General features: G+C 32.8%; 2 protein-coding genes across 2 annotated transcripts in view; one reads left to right on the plus strand and one right to left on the minus strand.

The window, feature by feature from the left end:
- Positions 1-2192: 2192 nt before the first annotated feature.
- On the minus strand, positions 2193-5776 carry LOC113398609 (uncharacterized). The gene is made up of 4 exons (XM_026637428.2): positions 5662-5776; positions 3483-3673; positions 2900-3013; positions 2193-2370 (listed from the first exon to the last, which is right to left on the minus strand). Exons 1-4 carry the CDS (start codon positions 5774-5776, stop codon positions 2236-2238), a joined length of 555 nt encoding a protein of 184 aa, XP_026493213.2. The 3' UTR covers positions 2193-2235.
- A 2735-nt stretch (positions 5777-8511) lies between these two features.
- Positions 8512-24359, plus strand: part of LOC113398522 (phospholipid phosphatase 2-like) — a 34463-nt gene continuing 18615 nt past the window's right edge. Inside the window, exon 1 of the mRNA XM_026637296.2 lies at positions 8512-8754. Coding sequence (XP_026493081.2) covers positions 8659-8754 — 96 coding nt within the window. The 5' untranslated portion in view covers positions 8512-8658. The remainder of the gene's footprint in view (positions 8755-24359) is intronic.

Consider the following 24359-nt stretch of genomic DNA (forward strand, 5'->3'; position numbering starts at 1 on the left):
CTGTTACACTGGCTCATTCACTCTTCAAACCGGAACACAAGAATACTAAGCAACGCTGTTTGGCGGTAGAAATATCTGACGAGCGGGTGGTACATACCCAGACTGACTAGGACAAAGCCCTACAACCATGTATTAATATGTTATATTTAATGTTAAATCACATTAGTAACAGGATCATTCTTAGATACCATATGACATATTTATCATTCCAAAATTTTTTTCAAGAACATTTGTGCCTGAAAATTTTATACTGTAAAATATTATTATACAAGTCTTTTGTATTATTTAATTAAGTATAATTACCTATTGTTGTTGATTGTCTGCTCCACAGTTTTTTTTTAGTCCATTGGTCTATGCTGCGTTAAACTTATCCTTTAAATAGAAGGATGCTGAACCTGATTAATTACAGGCACAAGTCATAGTTAGAACAGTTTGGCGACTTATCTCTATTGTCTAAATATAAAGGAGACGTTAATTACTAGACTACACGTTTGATCGTCAAACTTTTTACAATAACAGTTAAAAAAAGAAGAATTCGGTGGAACACCCAGATGGGAGAACTTGCTTCGCTAAATAATGCATTAAATGACTGACATAATGAAATAATTCAACAACGTTTGAGAATAATAAAAAAATAATAATTAAAAATTCAATGTAAATTAAAACAATAACAAAAATAAATTTAAATATAAACCGTATATAATAGAAAAAGGCAGAGAGTAAAGAAAGACCGGGAAAGGTCGCATGGTTCCACAAAACTATTCTAATAGATAAAACATTATTCGAAAAAAAAACCTATTTCTTAAAATTCGATAACGTGAATATAATCTGCGTTAAATATAACAAAACAGAAATGAAACCGCGAATATAGTGAATAGAATTTATCCGATAAGTTGAGTCATCACGTGCACAATTGCATAACAGTCTACTTTCTCGCACGTGATCGAATAACTAATACTATTAGTGATAAAAGAAGCTGTCAAAACAAAACGAAACGAAACATCTTCTACAAAACATACTAGATGTATAGTTATTTTACTGCAACGTTATTTTTGAAACGAAGTTTGAAAAGAAGTGATGACCACTCACAAGTGGACCCAAAGATAGTCTGCTAACTTATAAAAAAATACAAACATAAAATATTGTTAATTATGCATCTAATCTATCTCATCTGATCTAATTATTTATGTTTAAATGTATACTAAATAAATTTAATACTTACAAGAGATTAAAATCGAGATACGTTTTTTCTTACGACGCGAATCTTATAAAACCTTAAATTTTCAAGGTCATTCAACTGATTTAAATAAATTATCGACATCCGCTCTATGTTTCTGAGAATGCAGATTGAATCATTTTTAAGCGTTTTTTTTTCATTGCCTTACTAATAATAGCTATATCGTTTTAATATTTAATCCAATCACCTCGTCCAGTTTTGCACGAGACAAAATATTTTTTATTCAAGGCTTTTATAAACACTTTGAAATCGTCATTGTATGCAACTGTATTACACGAAAAACTGCCACCGGTTCGGAATGTAAAGAATGTGCATACTTATAATTATGTTGATGTTTTGCTTTGGAGCAAACAGTAGGCAACTATTCCAGAAAATGATAGAACGTTTTATATATTATATAGAAAGATAAATGACATTCACATTCGACTATAATAATAGTAACATTTAAACTATACAAGTGTATATATCTCTGTAAATCAATGTTCAGCATATTTCTTTTAATGAGATATGAAGTTCTCATTGAATATTGCTGTTTCTTAATTAAAAAATCAATTATGAATTGAATACTTATACTATTTTCAAATAAATATCATCAACATCTCGTGAATCTACTGCTGCACATATATCTCTCCTATGGAACGCCACAAGGCTCGATCAAGAACCAGTCTGTTCTGCGGCACATTCTGTGGCTCATGTGTCCTGCCAATTATGGTTCGCCTGCTAATCCTTTGAGCTATGTCGGTAACTTTGGTTCCCTGAACCGAAACTCGAAGGAATAGCTTCGTTCCGAATTGGATTCGCGGTCTTTATAATTCACCGAGCTTTTTCTACGACATTAATTTGCATAATACGGTACAACCAATTAAATATCGTTACTTATATGAGATAAACGTTCGTATTTTATTAAACAAGTAATAAATTATTATGTCAATAAGTCTAATTATAAATAAATATTTAATGTATGTATTAAAATTTAATCTAGATCTCGTAATACATGTTTAGAAAAGTCTTAACTGTTCGATTCTTTGGAAAAATTTGATCTTCATTTTAATGACAGCGAGTATCCAATCAGCTATTAAAGTTTCGAAGCGCACGTCGTGATCCACCCGGTGACCTTCGATTCTGAACGTCATCTAAAACCATTATTATAAATACAGCTTAAAAATGTTTCCTTACAGTTTTTTTTTTTATCTACGTAGTAATTGATTTGCGATTGGTATCCAATACTTGAGTTTCCTAAAATTATAGAGACGTCAGGTACAGGAATATAACAATGTATTAAAATATTTCCATAAATTCATTCGAATATCATGATATCACAAATGAAAATAATATAGGAAACAAAAAAAGCATTTGTTTTCAAATTGTATTATTACAATGTAATTAGTAGCTGGTGGAATCCAGTTAAAATGACAAAATATTCCAAGTCACCTTATACTGAAAATATATAGCCTTGAGTTGTCAATAAATATGAGGATGGTTAAAGACTGTATATATCTTCATAGACTTCCTTATGAGTATCGTGGTAACTGGTCTCTTTTCTTGTCGGAATTGCCGTAGCATCGGATTATGAGGGTGTAGGAACCAAGCGCGTACCTATAGCAGTTGACTAACTCTCATTCAAACATTCAATCGTTCATATTTTAAAAATAACACACCCACCCCGGGAACGCCTCTGCCTTCCAGAGGCTCGATGTGCTTATCTTCAACTCTGAAGAATACTGATGCAGTTGCCTGAGGAATTGGATACGCAGCGGTAGGCTGGCTGAACACTGCCTGAAGATAAATGTGAAATTAGAAAATGCCAATTTTAAACATGTTATGTAGACAAACATAATATTCTATTCGAAGTTGTTTTTCATTGAAGTAATAAATTATACTTATGAAATATTTTTTTCTGGATCACCTGATTGGTTACTACTGCCCATAGACCTGAAATTTTAACCATTCCTTACATCGCGAATACGCTATGAAATCTTGGGACATGAGATATTATGTCCCCTGTATCTTTAAAATGGCTCAGTTACCTTTCCACCCAGAACATAACAATACAATGAGTGGATGGGACTAACCCTTAAAGGCTTGCACAGAGGCACCATACAACCAGTTGATACTACATATCAATTTGGGTACATTACAGTAAATACTAATCTCGTAATCGAAAAACTGAGTCATGATTGCTTCCGTACGTTCTTCTTATTGCTTGAGGAAACATAGACTTTATTCTGAATCAACGTAATCTTACCTCAAAATAGTAATACTGTGAACAGTCGTCTTTTGAACTGCCTTTGTATGTCAGTTGATACATAAATGTTTCGGTCAATCGCCACTTTTTCTCTATAGTGTGTTTGAGGAGCTGTTCACTTGTGATCACCAACGGACACTTCAGTGTTGTAAGGTGGACCTTAACTGGAGGTGTCATGACTTCACGGCTATCTAAAATGTGAAAGGAAAATTAAGATTTTTTTTTATGGGATGATAACTTTAGATTTCAATTATTTTATTCAGAAGATTTAAAATAACAGAACAAGTAGAATGTGTTTACAGAGTCAGATAGTATGGGTACTATCCACTCATCAGTGATTCTACCGCTAAGCAACAATTCTTTGTACTGTCGTGTTCTTGTTTGAACAGTAAGTGTACCAGTGTTTTAGACGGAAAATATACACGGGACATAACACCTAAAATCGCGTGGTGGGCAGTGCATTGTCTGTGTGTGGAGTACCTGTACGTGTGTGTGTATTTATGTAATTTATACTACAAACATACTTATGTTTACACTATAGTTTTCTCAATTAATTAGACATACGAAGTGGGGACATGGTATCTGTTAAGTTATAATTTTCACGCTACTACTGAGAAATACTCAAAAAACAAAATGTATAGTTTTTACCCTACCCAATAGAAAAGTTAGAAAGCAAAATTATAATATATCTTTAAATGGCGGCCGTCTTGATGTAGCCGATACTACGTTTTTTTTTGGGAACACCATTGGATTCCAAACTTCAGTGGAGTCCTCATTTATCGTCCCTGACAGGAAGACTCAGCTCCGCAGCATACGCGGTTAGAAAAGTTCGACAACTAATTGATATTGATACCGCTCGTCTAGTATATTTTGGTTATTTTCACAGTATTATGTCATATGGCATATTACTTTAGGGTAATGCTGCAGATATTGAATCTGTTTTAATTTTTACAAAAGAGAGATTTGAGACCGAAAGCATTACTGAGCAGATCTAGATTATTAATATAGAACCTCTATACCTACAGCGTTATAAGCTAGTTATCAAACCAACGAAGCCGCATATTGCAATTCTACACTACCAGATAAATCTTTTATAGATTACGCTTACCACATCCGTTTGTTCATTATCAACTTTTTCTTAATAAAGATTATTTTCGATTATTAATTTAATTTAAACACCATCGTTACCATTGAAATTCATACTTGATTAATGTTTTCCTTCCGTAGTTTTTCCAGCATCAAAGTTTTTTAACACTATATACTTAGAATATCGTAAATGTTTCCTCAACTAACGGATCAAAGCGATTGAAACGCATTATGTTGAAAATAGCTCAATTTTTTGGAATGGAATTCTAAATTCCCTAATTTAGAATTCAATTAATGTAGAAGCTTTATAATTAAAAACTTTTATATGAAAATTAATTAATGTCCTATGAATTTGAGATATTTATTGAAAATTAATGGCCATAATGTTGCCAGCCGTATAATAAAATTAGATTATTTTGTAGTAACAAACTTAAAACAAAAAGGTTTTTAAAGAAAAGAACAAGGCAGATTAAAAAAAATATATTTTCTTTTCGAATATTGTTAAAGATAGCGCCCGCATTATTGTATCAGTTTCACGCTATTGTTTTGTACCAAATTTTAAACATATACATTTCTGGCAGATAGTATAGTTATATATAAATAAAATAAGACACAATTCGTATGTATTTTCTACATCGCAACTGCATTATTACTATTCAAAGCGTAAAACAATCTGCTATTTTAATACTTATTTGAAGCAGCTAGAAAATTGCCATACTATAATATCTGTGTCAAATTTCAATTAGATCCGTTCAGACGTCTAACGTGATTGTATAACAAACAGCCATCTATTCAAACTTACGACTGTATAATATTATATAGTAAAATCTATACTAATATTATAAACGGGAAAGTAGCTCTGTTACGCTTTCACGGACAAAACGTTGAGCCGAATTTCATGGAATTTGGTACCAAGCAAGCTTGAGCCCCAAGGAGAAGACATAGGCTACTTTTTATACCTTATACTTAAAACAGGATATGCAGACGAAGCTAGGTGAAAGCTATTTATCATAGAAATATATTACATATTAAATATTATCTATGACAATTTTACAAGAGCAATGTGAACGTGCTAGTACGTAAAGGTACTTACTCGCAAGCTGTTTTAGGGTCTGGCGCTCCCCAAGCGTCTCTTTCGCTCTGTTCATCACGGAAACCAATGTGTCAATCGCTAGTTCTTCGTACGGTTTGATCTCTGGTATATTCATCGTTAGTAATCCAATTAGTAACCTGGATGTTAAATAATTTCTGTATATTTTTAATGTTCCAGGTTAGGTTTATTTTGTGCAGTAGCAGTACCCAATATTCTAATTCTACCGATTTTTCACGAATGGGAAGACACGAACGTGTAGAAATGTTCAAATTTAGCCAATAGGATGGTTGTAGACAGATGGTTTGTTAGTCTATAATAATAGAAGAGTTTTAAAATATAGTAACAAATTGTATCCTCAAATCGATTTTAATTTAATAAAGTTTTGACATTATTTGAAATGAAACTTATTGATTTGTAAAACGTCACACTTGAAACTAAAAAAAATAAAATAAAAAATTATTGAAAAGAGTTTACAATTGACACCGGACATCTCGTAATACCTTTAAGAAATAGTTACCATCGATAGTAAATGATCATCGCCGTAAGAATTAATAATTCTTACATTGCGAAAACGCCACCAACTTTGGAACTAAGATGTCAAGTCTCTTGTGCCTGTGCTTACACTTTCCTTTAAGGAGAAGGTTCGGAATTTTTTCCTTGACCACTCTGCCACTTTTCTTCAACTCGATTTTGAACTTGCAATCTTCAGAGGAAACTTTAACGTGTATCGGCGGCAAGGAATGCTTGAAATTTATTACGGCGCTAATTTTATGAAAGTTTTTGTCCAGCAGTGTAATCTGTAAGAATAAATTCAAAACTCATCGTGGAACACAAGCGCGAACTGTCAGAATGCGACATTGACGACCCTAACTTTATTATTTATAGGATACGTGAATAAAAATGGCGTATCAACTAAAGCCGGTGCTCACCATTTCACGTGTGAGATCAGAAGAGAATTCTCGAAGAATCACATTGCTTCGGACTCTTAAATTACTTGTATTTAGTTAATTATCATAGTTTAGAAACTTTCGCAGAATTTTCTAACGCTCTATATTCTATAAGCGTCATAACCAAACATGATCTACCGTATTTGTACGGTACTGTTGTCTGTGGATATTTGTGAGTCATGACGAATATCAGATGAAATTCTCTTAATCTACATTGAACAAAATTTATTATAATGAATTAACAAACAATGGGTATTCGATTTACGCACGACAATTGTAGCTATTCAGTTCGCAAGAGCAAGTAGACTTTTATCCAATATCTTCATAGTATAAACCAAAGTCGCTTCTCGCCATCTACGCGCTTAGTTACTTTTAAACTAGGCAACGAATTTTAATGCGGTTTTCGTCAATAAAAAGATTCTGGACGAAGGTTTACATGCATACTATAGTAGAGAAAAGCCGAGAATTTCAACAAATTATAAATGAATGAAATAGTAAGGAAAAAACTTAACATTATGAATTTTTCATCTAGCCACTAAATCAAAGAGGTAGTCAAATAAGCCTTTATTATAGTAGCTTGGAAATAAAAAGTGATTTTGAATAAATACATATTTTGTTAATGAATTATTAATTTTATCATTAATTATTTAATTTTAGAATGAATCAATTAATGATAAAATTAAATTGTTTGAATTGTAAGGTTGATAAAATAAAACAATAAAAAATTATATTCCGCGTACCGTTGCGTTTATTATAAGTGATTATATGCATAACATTCACAGTTCGGAATCTATTGTGGGTCTCAACAAGAGTGCACGTAATGTTGTCCAATTATTCTTAGCCTTATGCAAATCTAAATCCAATGTGAAACTGATTCGTCTAAAATGGTTCTTGGAGGTCAGTTTACAATCGCTTTGAACACAATATAAGATAGTCAGGACATCTGTTCACGATATCTACCACACGTTCGATATAATATGACATATTTTAGTATCTTTCATGATTCTAGAAAAGTTATAAAAATATTTCATATATTTTTGCCATTTGATTTTTGAAGTTACATTTTTAGAGCGACTTTCGTTAAGGTTTCTAAATTCAACATTTTTTGATAAAACGTTTCTGATACGAACTTTCACTTCTGTAAAATATACTAAGTCACTATTAAGGCAATTTAACGTCTTTTTAAAGTTAAATTTTCAAGCCGAGTTGTATTGTAACGTTAACATACGTAACGTTTAAAATAAAACATTTAAAAATATTAAACCTTTTAAATTAAATTTGCTTAACCAACAGCAGTTTCGAAAAAACAGGTAAGTTTAAGTAAAAAGTTTTCCTCAACGTATATTGAATGTTAAAACATTAATCGTGACCTACAGACTGACAAACACGCTCGAATGATACGATTTGCTCGTTCGCGTGTCTGAATCATACTTGGAGATAGTTGACACGGATGATTGGCTTACGGAAGTGGTCATTACAACAATTCATTTACACTGATAGTTTTTATGGTTGGAGAAATTTTAATTTCTTTCGATGTGGTTATATTAAAGTTATAGTGTAACATTTTTGAAGTAAAATTGTTTTACTTCTGCCAAATGTACTGAATCGCATGCATTTTTTTCTTTGAATAAATACATTTTGTGTTTTTTTATAATGATTTGATTATATTTGAGCCATATACATTCCAATTCAAGAGTTTCTGTATATATATGAGATATTGTTATTTTCTTGTATTACATATTCAAATTTTCAATACAATTTATTAATTTGTAAACGAAAATAATTTATAATATTTATTAAAGATATTACGACTAACAATTAAATCGTTATTAAAACACCGTTGTCTCTTCTAGCGACTTATATCTGTTCCACCGCGGGCTGCGCACACGCAACATACTGTCATGTCAGTCTTACAACAATATCACAAGTAGACACACAATGACGAACCGAAATACATGTTTTTAATTTATTTTAATTAATATTTTTTACGTGTGAGTGTTTGTGAGTGTGTGTGTCATTTTCATTCAATTATTTGCATGTGTGAAGTGAAATGGGCGCGTTAGGTTGTGTGAGTGTAAAAATGACGCCGACCGATAGTACTGAAGTGTTTACTGTAGCGAGTTCGGAGCTCTCTTTACACGAAACGGTACGTTTAACGATAAATATATAAATAAATATCTGTTCAATGACCTTGACTGATTGTACACGAGATGTATATGTATGTCCTTGTTTTAGACAGTTAATGTTTACACTTTAAGCATCTTCATTCATTAGTTTTCATCAAGCATCTTAATTCAATTCTTATTTTTATTTCGAAGTATTTGTTTTGTTATTTTTTTTTCAATTAGAACTGTTTCGTACTCAATAATTTCAGTCTAATTTATAATATTGTATATATTATAGTATATGATATCCTAAGATATGAATAATGAATATATCCAAAACCAAGTACTAAATCTAATATTGTATTACAAATTATGCGTTTTAATTTATTTAATCTACGCCTGCTTTATTGTCAAAGTGACGCTTACTTTTAAGATAATGTATAAATAGATAAAATAACACTTGAGACTATCATATAGCGATAAAAAAAATTAACAAATATATATTTAACGCGTCGTGTTGTTGTCTGCATTGGCGAAAGGAAACTTATTCATTTGTTACTTAGAAATATCAAAATTCATACATTATATAGCGGCTGGAGATGTTACAGTAGAAAATTTTGGATAACCATAGATCCCTTCCCTCATTTTCATGATCCGATAAGATAAAATATCGATTTAAATACTGTCAGCTTCCAAATCTTCAGGCTGCTACTGGTATCTTTATTAACAATAACTTTTATTGGTTTACGGATTTAAACCCGGATATAACACCTTTGAAGCTAACTACTTCTTTTTGCGCGCTTGAAGATAGAAAGTCGCCCGGGTCCATTTTTAATCGGGTTATGTGGGATTTGTACTTACTAAAATCACTGTGATGAGCGTTTTGGGCTCAGATCGGAGAGAGTGCGGGCCATTTCCTGTTCCTGCTCGGCTGTCTCATTTTGGACCTTTTGGAAGGTCTCTCAAAAGGAAGCTAAGGTGCTCCACGCAGATTCCCTACGGTGCATCGCCGACACGATTGCTCGCAGGCAGAGGTTCCATCTATCCTCGCGGAACAAAATCGGTCTTTCCGCGTTCCACGTAGGGCACACCTCCAGCGATAAGTTAGCTACTGGAAGGAAGCGTGGAGTTAATGCTTTTTGACTTCCAGGCAGGATATATTACATACATATAAAATTGTGTTTAACTAACATGACCTTGTATTTTCAAATGTTGAACAAGAGTAACTACTGTGTTTCTTGCTGGTTCTTCTCGGTAGAATTTGCATTCCGAACCGGTGGTAGCTTCACTTAATATAGTTTGTCAAATGACGATTCAAAAGTGCTTGTAAAAACCCACTGGAATAAAATGTCTTTTGATTTTGATATTTTTTTAGGCATAAGAATCAAATTACGCGTTGAATCAAATTAGTATTTAACATTTTGTTAATGGGGGATTTGCCCGAAGAGAAAAAAAAAAAAAAAGACAATTCTTAAACAATAAAATTCAATTTTCCGGTTTCGAAATGTACGAAATTGCTTATATATTGGAATGCATAAAAGTGTCCAATTTGCGTTTATACTTTAAATCTTGCTAAGCGGTAGAGGAATCATAAGGAAATGGTTGAATGAACTCGAAGTGTTTTGAAGAATTGTCCAACTGTTTAATAGTTGAAAACAAAATCAAAATGTTATTTATTAAAGTAGACTCATAAAAGTACTCTTGAATCGTCATGGTACAGTGTAGATCTAAATGTAAAGGTACCACCGGTTCTGAAAGTAATATTCTACCGAGAAGAAACGCAGTAGTTTCTCCTTTTCACCATTTTTATTACAGAATAACAGTAAAGTACGATGAAAAATTTTATATATCCTGTCTTGAAATCAACAAATAGGTACTATGCGAACTTATCATTAATATAATTTCGTATTGAGTAATATGCCGAACTGAGATGGCCCAGTAGTTAGAACGCCTGCATCTTAACTGATGATTTCGGATTGAAACTCAGGCAAGCTCCACTGAATTTTCATGTGTTTAATTTGTATTTATAGTTCATCTCGTTCACGGCGGTGAGGGATAACATCGTGAGGAAACCTGCATGTGTCTAATTTCAACGAAATTCTGCCACATGTGTAATCCACCAACCCGCATTGTAGCAGCGTGGTGGAATATGCTCCAAACCTTCTCCTCAAAGGGAGAGGTCAATGATTTTCTTTTTTAAATGAGCGTTATTTTTTTTAATAGGCCAAGTTATATTAAACGTGAAATCTTAATATAAAAACGAATACCGTGTCCGAAAAAGGATGTATTAAATTTGCGCAGTCAGATAAAATATAAAACCTATTTGATCTTACGTTTGCTTCAGTATTACTTGAATAAATAAATTATAATTCTGTTTTACAGGGTTTCTTTAAATACGCGGAGGTTGTTAGTTTTTTTATCTATCGTGCCTTTTCTCAAGAAAATCATCATCATTACGTACACAATAGAATAGAAATAGATTGCTTAGTCATCATAATCACGACTTTAAGTCACGTTCCTTGTTATCAGAATATTTTTTTCAATTATATAGATTTTACTTAGTCTATATATAATGTGAATTAGTAACAATATCGTAATTCAAATATATGTTGCAGTGGTATTATTACTAGAGGGTCTTCCGAAAAACTTCGCGTTTATTCAAAATATTTTTTAGATTATTATGTTCACTCATCTAGATTTGGCGCCAAAATTATAAAACCTCATTTAAATTATTCTTTTAATATCAAATTGTCGACATCAATTTACTTTAATTTTGCTTAAGTTTTTCATTTGTTTTCTTATATATCCACAGCGCTGCTCTATCCGGGCAGTAATTTTTTTCAAAAGAAATTCTCCGTTAATTCGTAACAATTTAGAAAATGCCACCAAGAATCATATTTAATTTCCTGCAGATCTACGGCTGGCCGTTAAAAAAATTTAATATTATTAAAATTACTCAATGTTGTTTACACCTTTAAAGACGTATCACTTTGTATGTTACCCAAGTCAGATATTAATTTTAAGTGCTTAGTGATAAGTTGATAGTGTAACTTTTCCAATAAATAAATAAATAAATAAATAAATAAATAAATAAATAAATAAATAAATAAATAAATAAATAAATAAATAAATAAATAAATAAATAAATAAATAAATAAATAAATAAATAAATAAATAAATAAATAAATAAATAAATAAATAAATAAATAAATAAATAAATTTCCATTTTTCTTATACACTATTTCCTTTCCGCTCTCTACAATTAATTCGTTGTTAAATCGTAACAATTTAGTAAATTGCAATCAGGAATCCTCTTATTATATCCTATTTTTATGCACATCTACGGTTGGAGCTCTTCAAAATGTCGAAATGACCGATTTTTCACATGCAGCTATCCCATTATCACTGGGACAAAAATCAGCTTACGCTATTAATATATGAGATAACGCCTTGATTACAACAGGATTTAAGTTTATATAATATTTGTTTTTCGAGTGATTACGTAAGATCACTTACTGACTCACTCGTTTCATAACTTGGTGTTTACACAAAACTAATAAATTGATTGCACGGACTAGAACAATTATGTAAACTTATGTTCTATTCTACGACGAGTTGCCAAGTGCCAACACCAGGCCTTACTCCCAGTGCAGTAACCTCAATACATACAATAAATAGGTACCTATTTAATAGGTATCAATATTGTCGTGTCGGTATGTCACGGTAGTATATCCTGGTGAACTTCGGGGCGCCCGATTATGGAGGAGTTCTGCAATTTTTTAATGGACGGATGTGGTACTTGGCAATCTCACATCTTCCCTCGCTTTCTCTGGGAAGGATGCGTAAATGCATTTACCAGAGATAACAAAAACAACAAACGTTAAACATAATGCTGTTGTACCCAACATATCCGTCTTCGACACACTGAACATAGCCAAGTACAGTACCAGATGGCGCATCATCGCGTTGATAATCACGACCCCCAGACATGGGAAAACCCGTGAAATGTTAAATAATAACTTGAACAATTAAAGGAAACAGAGTTAAAGGGACAATCCTGCGGGTTTTCTTGTTTATAACGCTGCATAATTTCAACGCACCATAATAATAACTATAAACTGTTTTTCATATGGCGTTATTCAAGTATTACACGAGCAAGTATTTGTTGATTTTATACATGAAACCTTTAGAAAAACGGGGCACTAAAGACTTAGCGATATCGCTGTAGGACCGAAAAATTTGTATACTCTATTTCAACCATAACAAGAACAAAGTCAAATGAACAACATTTGACAACAAATTAATGTGATATCATTGGTCGAGAGCTTGATTAATATGCGATAATCACTATGGATTTGCGAAAATATAGCGTCGACAAAACTTTTATCGGACTGTAAATTTCGAAAGTAAAAAATTTAAATAAGTTGTTATGTGCAATAGTGTTGTATTATAAGTAAAGATTTATTAATAATAAACTGTTGATAGTGCACAATATAGCTTTTTATTAGCAAATCGCAGTTTATACGGAAAACTAAGGTTCGTTTATCATTTTTCTTACTTCCATTGGAATAGGGTATAAGTAAAACTATTTACACAAAGACTATATCCATATAGATCGAATGTGTCAAAATGTTTGCACGTAATGTTTCACTTGGTGGTAGAGCTTTGTGCAAGCCCGTCTGGGTAGATACCACCCACTCATCAGATATTCTACCGCCAAACAGACTGCTGTTTACTGACTCAATATTGTTGTGTTCCGGTTTGAAGGGTGAGTGAGCCAGTGTAACTACAGACACAAGGGACGTAACATCTTAGTTCCCAAGGTTGATGGCGCATTGGTGAAGTAAGGAATGATTAATATTTCTTACAACGCCATTGTCTATGGGCGGTGGTGTCCACTTACCATTTGCTCATTTGCTCGTCCGCCGAAAGATATGATAAAAAAAAAAAAAAAGTAAAACGCGGTACTATACAACCGAGCGACCAATTAATTCATAAAATAAAAAAAATGATGACCTTGTCTTTTGTATTTCAAACTAGTCACTAGACCGAATCAATTTTAATCGGTGGTGTTTAATGATGATGGGATGCAGACCGATTTCGCGTGTACTTCTCGAGCGAGTCTAAACAGCACAGGACATATTATAGCAAACAGTATAACAGGTGGTCTCTCTATTTTACAGAAAGACCAAGTCTAATGCCTGCACAAGCTTCTCGAGGCACGGCCCTAAACTACCAATGTCCATGAATGTTCGCACTGATATTTCAGAGTTATATAATAAATGCGAAAGGAATTCTGTCTGTCTGTATGTTCTGTTTTTTATCAAGGCCACGAATTTAATGATATTTAGAATGAACACGTGACAAAGGCTACTTTTTTATGCCTAACGATTGAAAACCAACCGTTAAAACGCGAGCGAAGTTTACCAACTAGTTATTATGTTTATGTAATTAATTAAATTATCTATTCATAGGTACACAAACAGAATACAATCAAAACATACATTTAAAATTACGGACTTACACAATTTTGAGCTAGATTACATTCCTAAGCATGTGTACACGGCATGCTCATAACAATTATATATCAATGCAGTCTGGTGCTATTTTGTATAATAAACAAAAATTAATAAATTACATTAAATATATAAATTAAAATAAATTGATATTATGTAACATTAATAATTAAATTACCTAAATAACATTGAATATTTATTACTATTAAACTAATAACAATACATCCATCCATCTGAATTATGAGACTAAGATAATAAATTGAAAGAGAGTAGAAAAAAAAAGAAAAAAATAGATTTAAAATAAATTCATAACAGACTAAGTCTAAACACAGAACGGAAGGTTCATATAGAGTGATGACGCACTGGCTTAGAAGTCATACTGGGGGTAATTCTACTAACTTATGAGAGTTACGAAATCTCAATCCAATTTCAAATTCTACGGAACCTCAACCGTTTAATTCTTTTAGTATAAAAGGAAAAAGTTTAAGCAGTTTTAAAAGTTTAATTGTAAATTTGTTAGTGATATCGAGAAATAATGTTTACCCATTTCATTCAATGTGAGGAAACATAACATCTAGTTATCGGACTCTGTGGCAGTTTTATTATATTATGTGAAGTTAATAATAACTCAACTTAATAATAACGTTACATGGGTTGCGGTTGACGGATCGAGGTTGATTAAATCAGGGTTGACAAATAATTAAAGAATTATTATGCACTAGAGATCCGTCTCGGCTTCGCGCGGGTAAAATGCTGATACTAAATATACCAAAGAATGTTTTTATATACAACGTTCACAGATATTTTGTCTTTACACAATACAAGCCGCTACATACAACATTAATCCTTATCCAATTAAGTACCTTAAATACATTGTGAATTTAATATAGATGAATACGGCTCTTTACAGCATGTAATTTAAATGAATGTTTTCGAAGATATTACAGATTTAAAACGCAGGGACGTAGCGGTTTATATTGTCTAATGACTGAAAAACTGTGACGTTGTAAGATATTCTGTAGTATATTTAGAATCAGCATTGCACCCGTGATAAGCAGGGGCGTGTCGCTATACAAAATACTGCCTTACTGACTGACTGACTGCATTAGTAGTCAGTCAGTCAGTGAGGCAGTAGAGTTAATGTTTAACACTGTTGGACAAACACATTTTAAGTTGCGCACTGTGCTGCTCAGCTCTTCTCATTCACTAATGTGATCCTCAAACTGTGAGATTGATGAGATTATTATATATTTAATCCGATACATGCAGGATTCATCAATGATTTTTCCTTTATCACCGAGCACGAAAATTATTGACACAAAGCACGTGAAAACTCATGGGTATTTACCCGGATATGAACCCGCCGTCTGTTCAAGATCGATTTTCCTTTACCATTTAAACACATTTATAAAAACCTCATTACTATAACACTGAGTCACATTTACATCTGACCTGTGACTTGATTTTTTTTTATTGTATGTGGATCATATGGGCCACATGACAGTAAGTGGTTACCACCGCCTATAGACAATGGCGCTATAAGAAATATTAGCCATTCCTTACATCGCCAATGGGAACCACCAACCTTGGGAATTAAGATGTTATTTTGTGCCTGTAGTTACACTGGCTCACTCAACCTTTAAACCGGAACATATTAATACAGAGATGTTGATATTATTGTGAACAAATTATCCTTCTCGACAACCTTTAATTAAAATGGCGCCAAGAATTGTATTAAATGTGTATTTACGTAAGATTCAAGGGATCAAACTATTTTAAAACCACACATAAAATTATGACGAAAATTGTTATTTTTAACATCACTTAATGTTATTATCACGAGGAAAACCAAAATAAACAATGAAATCCAACATAAAAAAAATTAAATTTCAAAGCAGCGTTATTGTATACAAAAATCAAAATTATTATACATTACTGTAGACCGCGGTTCTGCCCGCTTAGGGGTTCGTCAGGTGTTAGGAATAAAAAGCCTATGTTCTTCTATGGTCAAGCTTCCTTTGTATCTAATTTCTTCAACTTCAGACAACCAGAGTTACTTTTATTATGAGTATAGATTTTGTTCGAGAAAGTTCTACGAAGATTTGATTCGTCGTGTTTAAGGTATATTGAACGATAGCTAGCACTGTATAGGTGCAGGTTCCACCGATAAGTATTAAATCTATAGATATTTTAGTCAAGAACTGTTTGTAGTGCACAATACCGCAGAACTATAAGCAAATGTTGAAAATGAAAATGTAATATGTTAACACCACCTGCCATTGAAATTTACAAACCAACTATCCGTCCCAGTTTCACACGGGTACAATAACTACGGATATGAATGAAGAAAAAACATACAAAGTTTTTTTTTCCGACTAGGAATGTTGGATTTTTTTGCTTTTCTCTACTATGATACATGAATAGCATTAGCCGAATGTTGTCCCAGTGACCATGTGACGATAGTTGCACATAATAAGTCGGTTATGGTCACATTTTGAAGAGCTCCAGCCAAAGATGTGCAGCGTAAATAAAGATGATTCTCGATTGCAATTTACTATAATGTTACGATTTAACAAAGAATTAATTGTAGACAGTGGAAAAAAGTTACTGGCTGGTTAGAGAGCGGTACTACGGCTGTATAAGAAAAATGTAAAAAAAAAATAAAGTAAATCGTTATCGACAAAATCCAATTCTAACTGAAGTAATTTATACTATTTGACATTAAAAATTTCATTTAAAAATTCATCATTTTGGCGCCAAATCTAGACGAGTGACTTGCAGTGTACAGTGAAATGAAATCAAAACAAAACATGCCATAGGTTTTCCTATCAAATTCCTAAAAAATCTTTTGAATAAATGCGAAGTTTCGCTGAAGACCCACTAGGAGATATAAACGTATAAGTAAGTATAAAAGATCTGAGCGTACAGATAATGAGTTAATGTAACCTATCTTCTATCTATCTATCTAGGTATCTATCTTGCGCGTGCCAACAATTTTTTGCATTCACTATAACGGACTTATTCTTGGCGCATCCTTGGATTTTGAAAGGTTAACGACCCCTGGTTTAAAGGTACCAATGTTTTATCATAGATTTAGTGTTTTTGATTTCGAGTATTGAGAACCAATGTATTCCGAATTCAAATATCAAATTCGAGTAAGTCGGTAGCGATCGAAATAAATTTAGCTATATTTGAATTAACTCATTGTCCACTTTTATTTCGCGGTCGGGTAAACTTCATGACGTCATTATGATTCACGAATACGCAATCGCCCGGCGCTACTTATATCGTACATCGTCTAGAGACAGGAGTACTAAATGAGTACGTTAAGTGCGTACATAATCAAGGAGCCAATCCAATGATTCACTTACCGTATATGCGTCATTTTGGTTGGTATTCGTCTGTAACGTAACATTAAACTATTAAGTTGTATTGATGAAGTAGTTCATGGCCATAATATGAAGCTATATTTTCTCTCACGATGTGATGTGGCTCCAAGATTAGTGTAAGCTGAGACAACCCATTAAATGCTGTCTCAAATGCTTCTGTGACACCTTGCCTGGCCTGTCTAAGCGGGTCTCCAATACTGCGAGTATAGGAAGACCACCATCAGCCTTTGATAGGCGTCTCTTTGACAAGTGAATATTGAAGATAGTTTGTAAGAGATTTTGATAGGGTCACCAGGGACTCTTTTTGTCAACCGTCTTTCTTTGACTGCAAGACTAACAAAAGTATGGTAACTGCTCACATTATACTACTGGCAAATGTTCTATAGTATATGTAAAAAGTTTTAAATTAGTTTAGAAAAAAAAAATACGATGAAAAGGTTATATTACTATTAATATTATGCCGAGATAAAGTATGGACAAATAATTAAAAAAAAAAATTACGACGCGTCTACGACGTATTAATGACGTTTAAACACCGCAAAGTTCGCAATAACATTACGGATATGACACACTGGCCTAGTTCGAAGGGTTTACGGCTTACCAAATTACCGCGAAAATAAACGTGTAATGCTTTTAACGAATTATTTACCACAGGTGTAACGAAAATATTGGAAATTTGTAAATTTTAAAATCATAGTCATGGTTGTGACTAGTCTACGTGACATATATATTTAATTGATGTGTATTACTGTATTGTAATTACAAAACAATTGTACAATTTATTGCTTTACTGATTTCTCAATGAGCCGTCCTCATGTACTCTAAAGCGTACTTATCTTACCTTTTTTATGGCATTGGTTGGCGGACGAGCATATGGGCCACCTGATGGTAAGTGGTCACCACCGCCCGTAGACAAAGGCGTTGTAAGAAATATTAACCATACCTTACATCACCTATGCGCCTCCAACCTTGAGAACTAAGATGTTATGTCCCTTGTGCCAGTGATTACACTGGCTCACTCACCCTTCTAACCGGAACACAACAATACAGAGTACTGTTAGTTGGCGGTAGAATATCCGATGAGTGGGTGGTACCTACCCAGACGGGCTCGCACAAAGCCCTACCACCAAGTAACCTCGCCAATTTGCCTTGGAAACTAAAATGTTACGTCCGTTTTGCCTGTACTTAAACTGACTCGCTTGCCATTTACAAAGAAACACAACAAAACTAAGTATCACTGATTGGTGGAACAATAAGCGATGAGGGTTCTGAACCCTCAAATGTTATATACTATAGGCAATATTATTATAATTATGGTAAACAAGCAGCCCAAATATATGCAAATTAGATGATAGAGTGCCTGCATGGTGCAATTCACATATTGCACTAGAATTGGCTGACGCCAGTTTTAAGTGAACTCAAAAATACTTCAAAAACCATAAACTTATTTTTTATTAAATGGGGTTTTAAATAGTGTACTATAATGTGCGGCCGATCATTTTTTTCCTATCGTGACCGTGTAAACTTTCGAGCGTATTTGTCTCAGTAAGCACCTAAACATTTTGGTTCTGCGATCAAACTCTCTCAAGTCGGGTTGAATTGCTGCCATTGGATGATGAGCGATAGACTTGTGTTTTTGCAATTACTAGTGCCGTATAAGAATCCATTAAGAACTGCTTTCGTTGCCAGAATTGTACCGCAGGACATCTTTAGGTAGCTTTACGAAGCTGTTTTGATAAAGTACGTTGTTAATAATGATGAAAATAATGATTATAAATTTTCAAACTGATGATCAGATTGATGAAGTATCAACTTGAAGTCTTGACACGGAGTAAAGATAAACAAACCTTAGTTTTACATATTCGATGCGATTTGCATGGATTTTCTAGTTTTATGCACTACAAACAGTTCTTTAATAAGTATAATGTTTGTGTTTATAATTGAACACTTATTAATTTTTAGCAAATCCATAATGAATGTCATCAATTATTCCAAATATCGACCAATGATAACTGGCAGAATTATCAACCTATTGACAGAAACCATAAATATAAACATTGAATTGAATTGACCAATGATACCGCATCATTTCAATGTCAAAGTTTACACACATATATTAGCAGCCTGTAAATTTCCCACTGCTGGGCTAAGGCCTCCTCTCCCTTTGAGATGAAGGTAGGAGCGTATTCCACCAGGCTGCTCCAATGAGGGTTGGTGGAATACACATGTGGCAGAATTTCATTGAAATTAGACAAATGCAGGTTTCCTCACGATGTTTTCCTTCACCGCCGAGCACGAGATGAATTATAAACACAAATTAAGCACATGAAAATTCAGTGGTGCCTGCTTGGGTTTGAACCCGAAATCATCAGTTAAAATGCACGCATTCTAACCACTGAGCCATCTCGGCTCAAAGTATAAGTATTATTGTGTAAATATTTGTATGTAAGCTTATGACTGCACCGCCTACTCCGATTGGTTTTAAAAAATCTCTCTCAGATTGGGTTGTCTGGAAGAGATGGCTAATCAGCCATAAGTCCGTCCATTGTACACACACAAAATAATTGGTTATATTTTTGTTTTGAGCATTATTTCTATTTTTATTTTTTTTTTTTTTGTTTATTCCTAAGATTTCTGTATTTTTTTTGTGGTGTACAATGAAGTATATTAACATAACTTATTCACTTTCCCAAATCATTATCATCAATCCAGATCTCGACCAATGATACCGCGTCATTTCAATGTCAATGTTTATTTGAGTTTATTCCTGGTTTACATCGTTTAGATACATTGCTCATTACAATACTATTAATCCTTATCAGTATTAGTACAGTAGGTAATTACTATAAACCGTTTATAAAATTCACAATTCAATAACTGACGGTTATCGAAATCAATTATAATATATTGTTTACGAATACCAGTCCATATAAGTAGTTTGTTTGTCTATTTCTAATTAATTATAGATACGGACAGACAGACGGAATGATTTATAGTTTTATAATAAAATGATTTAAACGCGATATTAGTGTTGTACTAACACTTGTATCATGATTTCCGCTACTCGCTGGTAGGTGGCGCTGTTTTGTATAAACTTAAATTTGCATTAGCGTACTAGGATTGGAGTATAATGCGCAGATAAAACATACTTATTTATCGTTTTACGTTTGTCTTTTTGCATAATATGAGGCTAATTAAATATGTCAATGATTGCATTAGGTATGTGTGTAAGGAATGATAATATGTAATTTGAATTGTAATATCGTGGCTTTGATGGATCTGTACTTACGAGTACATCACTAGCTATGCGTTTTTGTGGACTGACAGATGCAAATAGTGAAGTACATTATGTGATTTAAATTTATAAAAAGGGACAAGAGGTGCCCAATCTCGGCCTTACTCTCCGAACTTCTAAAGTTTTGGAGCGTCAATAGTCCACTGGTTCACAGGTCACCTATCGATGTAAAAGTCGCAGGTTCAATTTTGACATCTTGGGCTTTTTTCGTCCCCACTCCTAGCGCTAGCTTTATCCGTAAATATGAATAATAATCGTTAAAAAGTTGTCGTTACACTTTTTTAATTTTCATCTTTCTTAAAATACTTATAAAGATTTCCGTATGATGTTTTACTGTACCGCATATTGACTAATCAGCCTTTCATAAATTATAATAACAAACGTGTAAACGGTATACGAAGCGGTTTAAAACGAAGATATTAATTAACTCATCATTGGAACGAAGTTCTTTTAGGATTCCTGCCAGTTCATTGTACTTCAAGGCAGTAGAGTGAACTGACAGAAAGCGTCAAGTAAGGAAAAGCGTTATGGCAGCTCCAGATTGATTTCCGAGGGGTACATATCCCCTGGTGAAAATAATTCAATTTTGCAAATATAAATTAAGTATATTTAAAACTCATCTCGGGTAAGAAAACAGTGACCACACTTTTGTCAAATGAAAATCTTTCCAAATATCCTACCCGCACTAGAAAAGCACCCGTACACCAAGCACCAAATCTTCTCTAATCGAGAAGCCCAAGCCATAAGTGGTACATTACCGTTACTTTGTTATGTAACATGTAAGTATAATGAATACACTGTTACCATGTTGTATTTCAGAAAGTATTCTTATCAATTTAATTTAATGGTCTCACTTTGTTTATAAAATAAAACCTTTTGTCTCTGTACGAAGAATTCGAGATATGCTTTTCTGAATAATTTCAAAGATAAAATGAAATTTAATGTAACTTAGTTGAACATTGCTTCGTTGAACATAGTAAAATTAACTTTGAATATCTTAATAAAATATTTAATTTGATATTGTTTTTCAATATAAAAATAAATTTATAATTTAGATTTGACATTAGCATAATGACAGCTAAAAAATCAAAATGGCGTTTGTATTGACAGTTTAAAATCGTAGAACTATCGATAAATTCGAAAGTCAGAAAATAATTGGTCATTGTATAATTTATAGGAACGAAGATATAACATCAATTGTACATGTCCGATCGGTAATATTTTAAACTGATGGCACGATAAACTGGTACGGGCGCCGATTATCCAATACATCTTAAATTATGTTCTAGTTGAGGAATACTATGCACGAGGGTAGTGTTATGCAGTTGGTTAACAAGAATATCTAATTTTTTTTTTCTTCTTTGAATGGCAATGATAATTTATATGCATTCCTATGTATTGCATACAGTCAAAAATAAAAAATAAAGGAATTAGACATAGGCAATAGGAATTTAATTTATTTATTGAATTAAACAATTATTAGTTCAATCATGGCTAATATTATATATTTTTGTGCAAAACTCAGAGTATATTGGCAAAAAAATCTTAATTTTTTAATTATACGTTAAATAGTTGGACTGTATGGTGTAATATCTTTGCATTTCAACAACGATGAACTAAACAAAAAAAAAACTTGTGAACTAATTACAGCATAGTAACAAGGATCGTTATGAATATATATTTAATCCAAGTTCGCGCCTTTTGTGGTTATATGTATACTCTGTGACTCAAACATTTAATTGTCATAGAACCTAAGCCGATTAAAATAATATAGGAAAATTGTGGTGTTTTGATTATGAGCTAGTCAAGTGCATATTGTTCAATAATTCCATACACTGTTGAAGTAATGACAACCCACTGGGAATGACTATTATAGTAGGCATTTCAAAGACAGTTGCTACCTAATATGTTGATAGATTATGATTCACGTATATCAAAATAGGTCAAAGTTGGTTTCGTAACACATAATTCGCAATCAAACAAAATAATAATTTAAAATACGTTTCTTTTAATCAAACAAATTTAGATCTTTTATGTAATTTTTTTTTTCTGGTTTTTATTTGTGCCAAGAAGGCACAGGTAATAAAAGTGTTCGAAAGTAAACGCAAAACTAAAACGTAAAATGTCAGAAAATTACATGCGACATTCACTATAATAGTCATAACATTTAAAGGGCATACGCATCAAAACAGCGTATCAACTTAAGTTTACGTTTCACGAATGAGATACGAAGTTAGTTCTTACAAAAACACTACAAAATTATATTAAGTGTTCGTATTGCCTCATTTTGTTGTCTATAAACTTTTTTTTATATTGTAGCCGAATGTCAAATTTGCCAGCTGATGTTAAGTAGTCACCACCGCCCATAGATTGCCACCGTATGAAATATTAACCATTCCTCAAATCGTTGAGACGACACCGCCCTAGGAAACTGAGATATTATACAACAATATAGTAATACTAAGTATTTCTGTTTGGTGGTAAAATATGTGGTAAGTGGGTGGTACCTATTCAATACTATATAAAACATAAAAATATAGAATATTATAGGCATTATTTAAATCATAGTTCGATCACAACAAACGAACACTTATTTAAAAAAAAAAAAAAGTTAAATCTTCTAGATTATCTGTGTAACGTAATTTCCATTCTCGAATGAGACTATTCTTTTGTAGATCACTGATAACCTTTCGGCTTTGCTGGCGACCGACGTACTATTTATGACTATCCATTCATTTTAAATTTATCTTCTACAATGGCTGAATGAGTTATGCTTCTAGTAGATCCATGTGCAAGTAATGTCGGGATATATAATTGTCAGTCTAATAAAATGGTAATAATATCGAACTTAATATTTTCACATACATTATGATCGTAATGCTAAACTCAAACATTTTAAAGATTCACTCACATAAGACATTTTTGGGCAAAATTCGCCTGGCAACACTGACCAGAGATCTATCCAACTCCCAATTAATTGGAACAACTGAATCAATTGCTTAATTCTTTAATATGTAGTATTGCTAATCGTCAAACGTGAATTGTTGTAAAAAATCCCCCGTTTTGCGGGAAAACCGTACGTGTATACATCTTCGCAATTCAAAATCAGTTTAGAATATTCTATTACCTATTTTTGCTTTAAATTCCTACCTAAATGAAAAAAAAAAACTTCAAGTAGGAAGTCACATCTACAATAATAATCTTGCCCATAAAGACATATTTGTTAATCTTATCGTGAACAGAACTGACAAGTACAGCCCAAAATTAAGTATTTTTATTTTTCCATTAGTTATAGGAAGAGGGGAAGAGTCACAAAATATTACTGCAATAATGATGATTTCGCCCACGGCCACATTCTCAACGGCGCCAAGTCCTTTCTTCATTGCCCTTCAAACTGTGGTTGGTGCAGCATGTCCACTTTCCACAGAGGCTGGGTGCTGCCCCTA

The sequence above is a fragment of the Vanessa tameamea genome, chromosome 18, assembly GCF_037043105.1.
Source record: "Vanessa tameamea isolate UH-Manoa-2023 chromosome 18, ilVanTame1 primary haplotype, whole genome shotgun sequence".
Lineage (NCBI taxonomy): Eukaryota > Metazoa > Arthropoda > Insecta > Lepidoptera > Nymphalidae > Vanessa > Vanessa tameamea.

Excerpts from the sequence above, each read along its gene's own strand:
- LOC113398609 (XM_026637428.2), bottom strand. The coding sequence starts at position 5,776 with ATGAATATACCAGAGATCAAACCGTACGAAGAACTAGCGATTGACACA. Across the intron at positions 3,014-3,482 it reads CACAGTATTACTATTTTGAG|GCAGTGTTCAGCCAGCCTAC; the intron begins GTAAGATTACGT and ends ATTTATCTTCAG. Across the intron at positions 2,371-2,899 it reads AAGGCAGAGGCGTTCCCGGG|ATGACGTTCAGAATCGAAGG; the intron begins GTGGGTGTGTTA and ends TAATGGTTTTAG.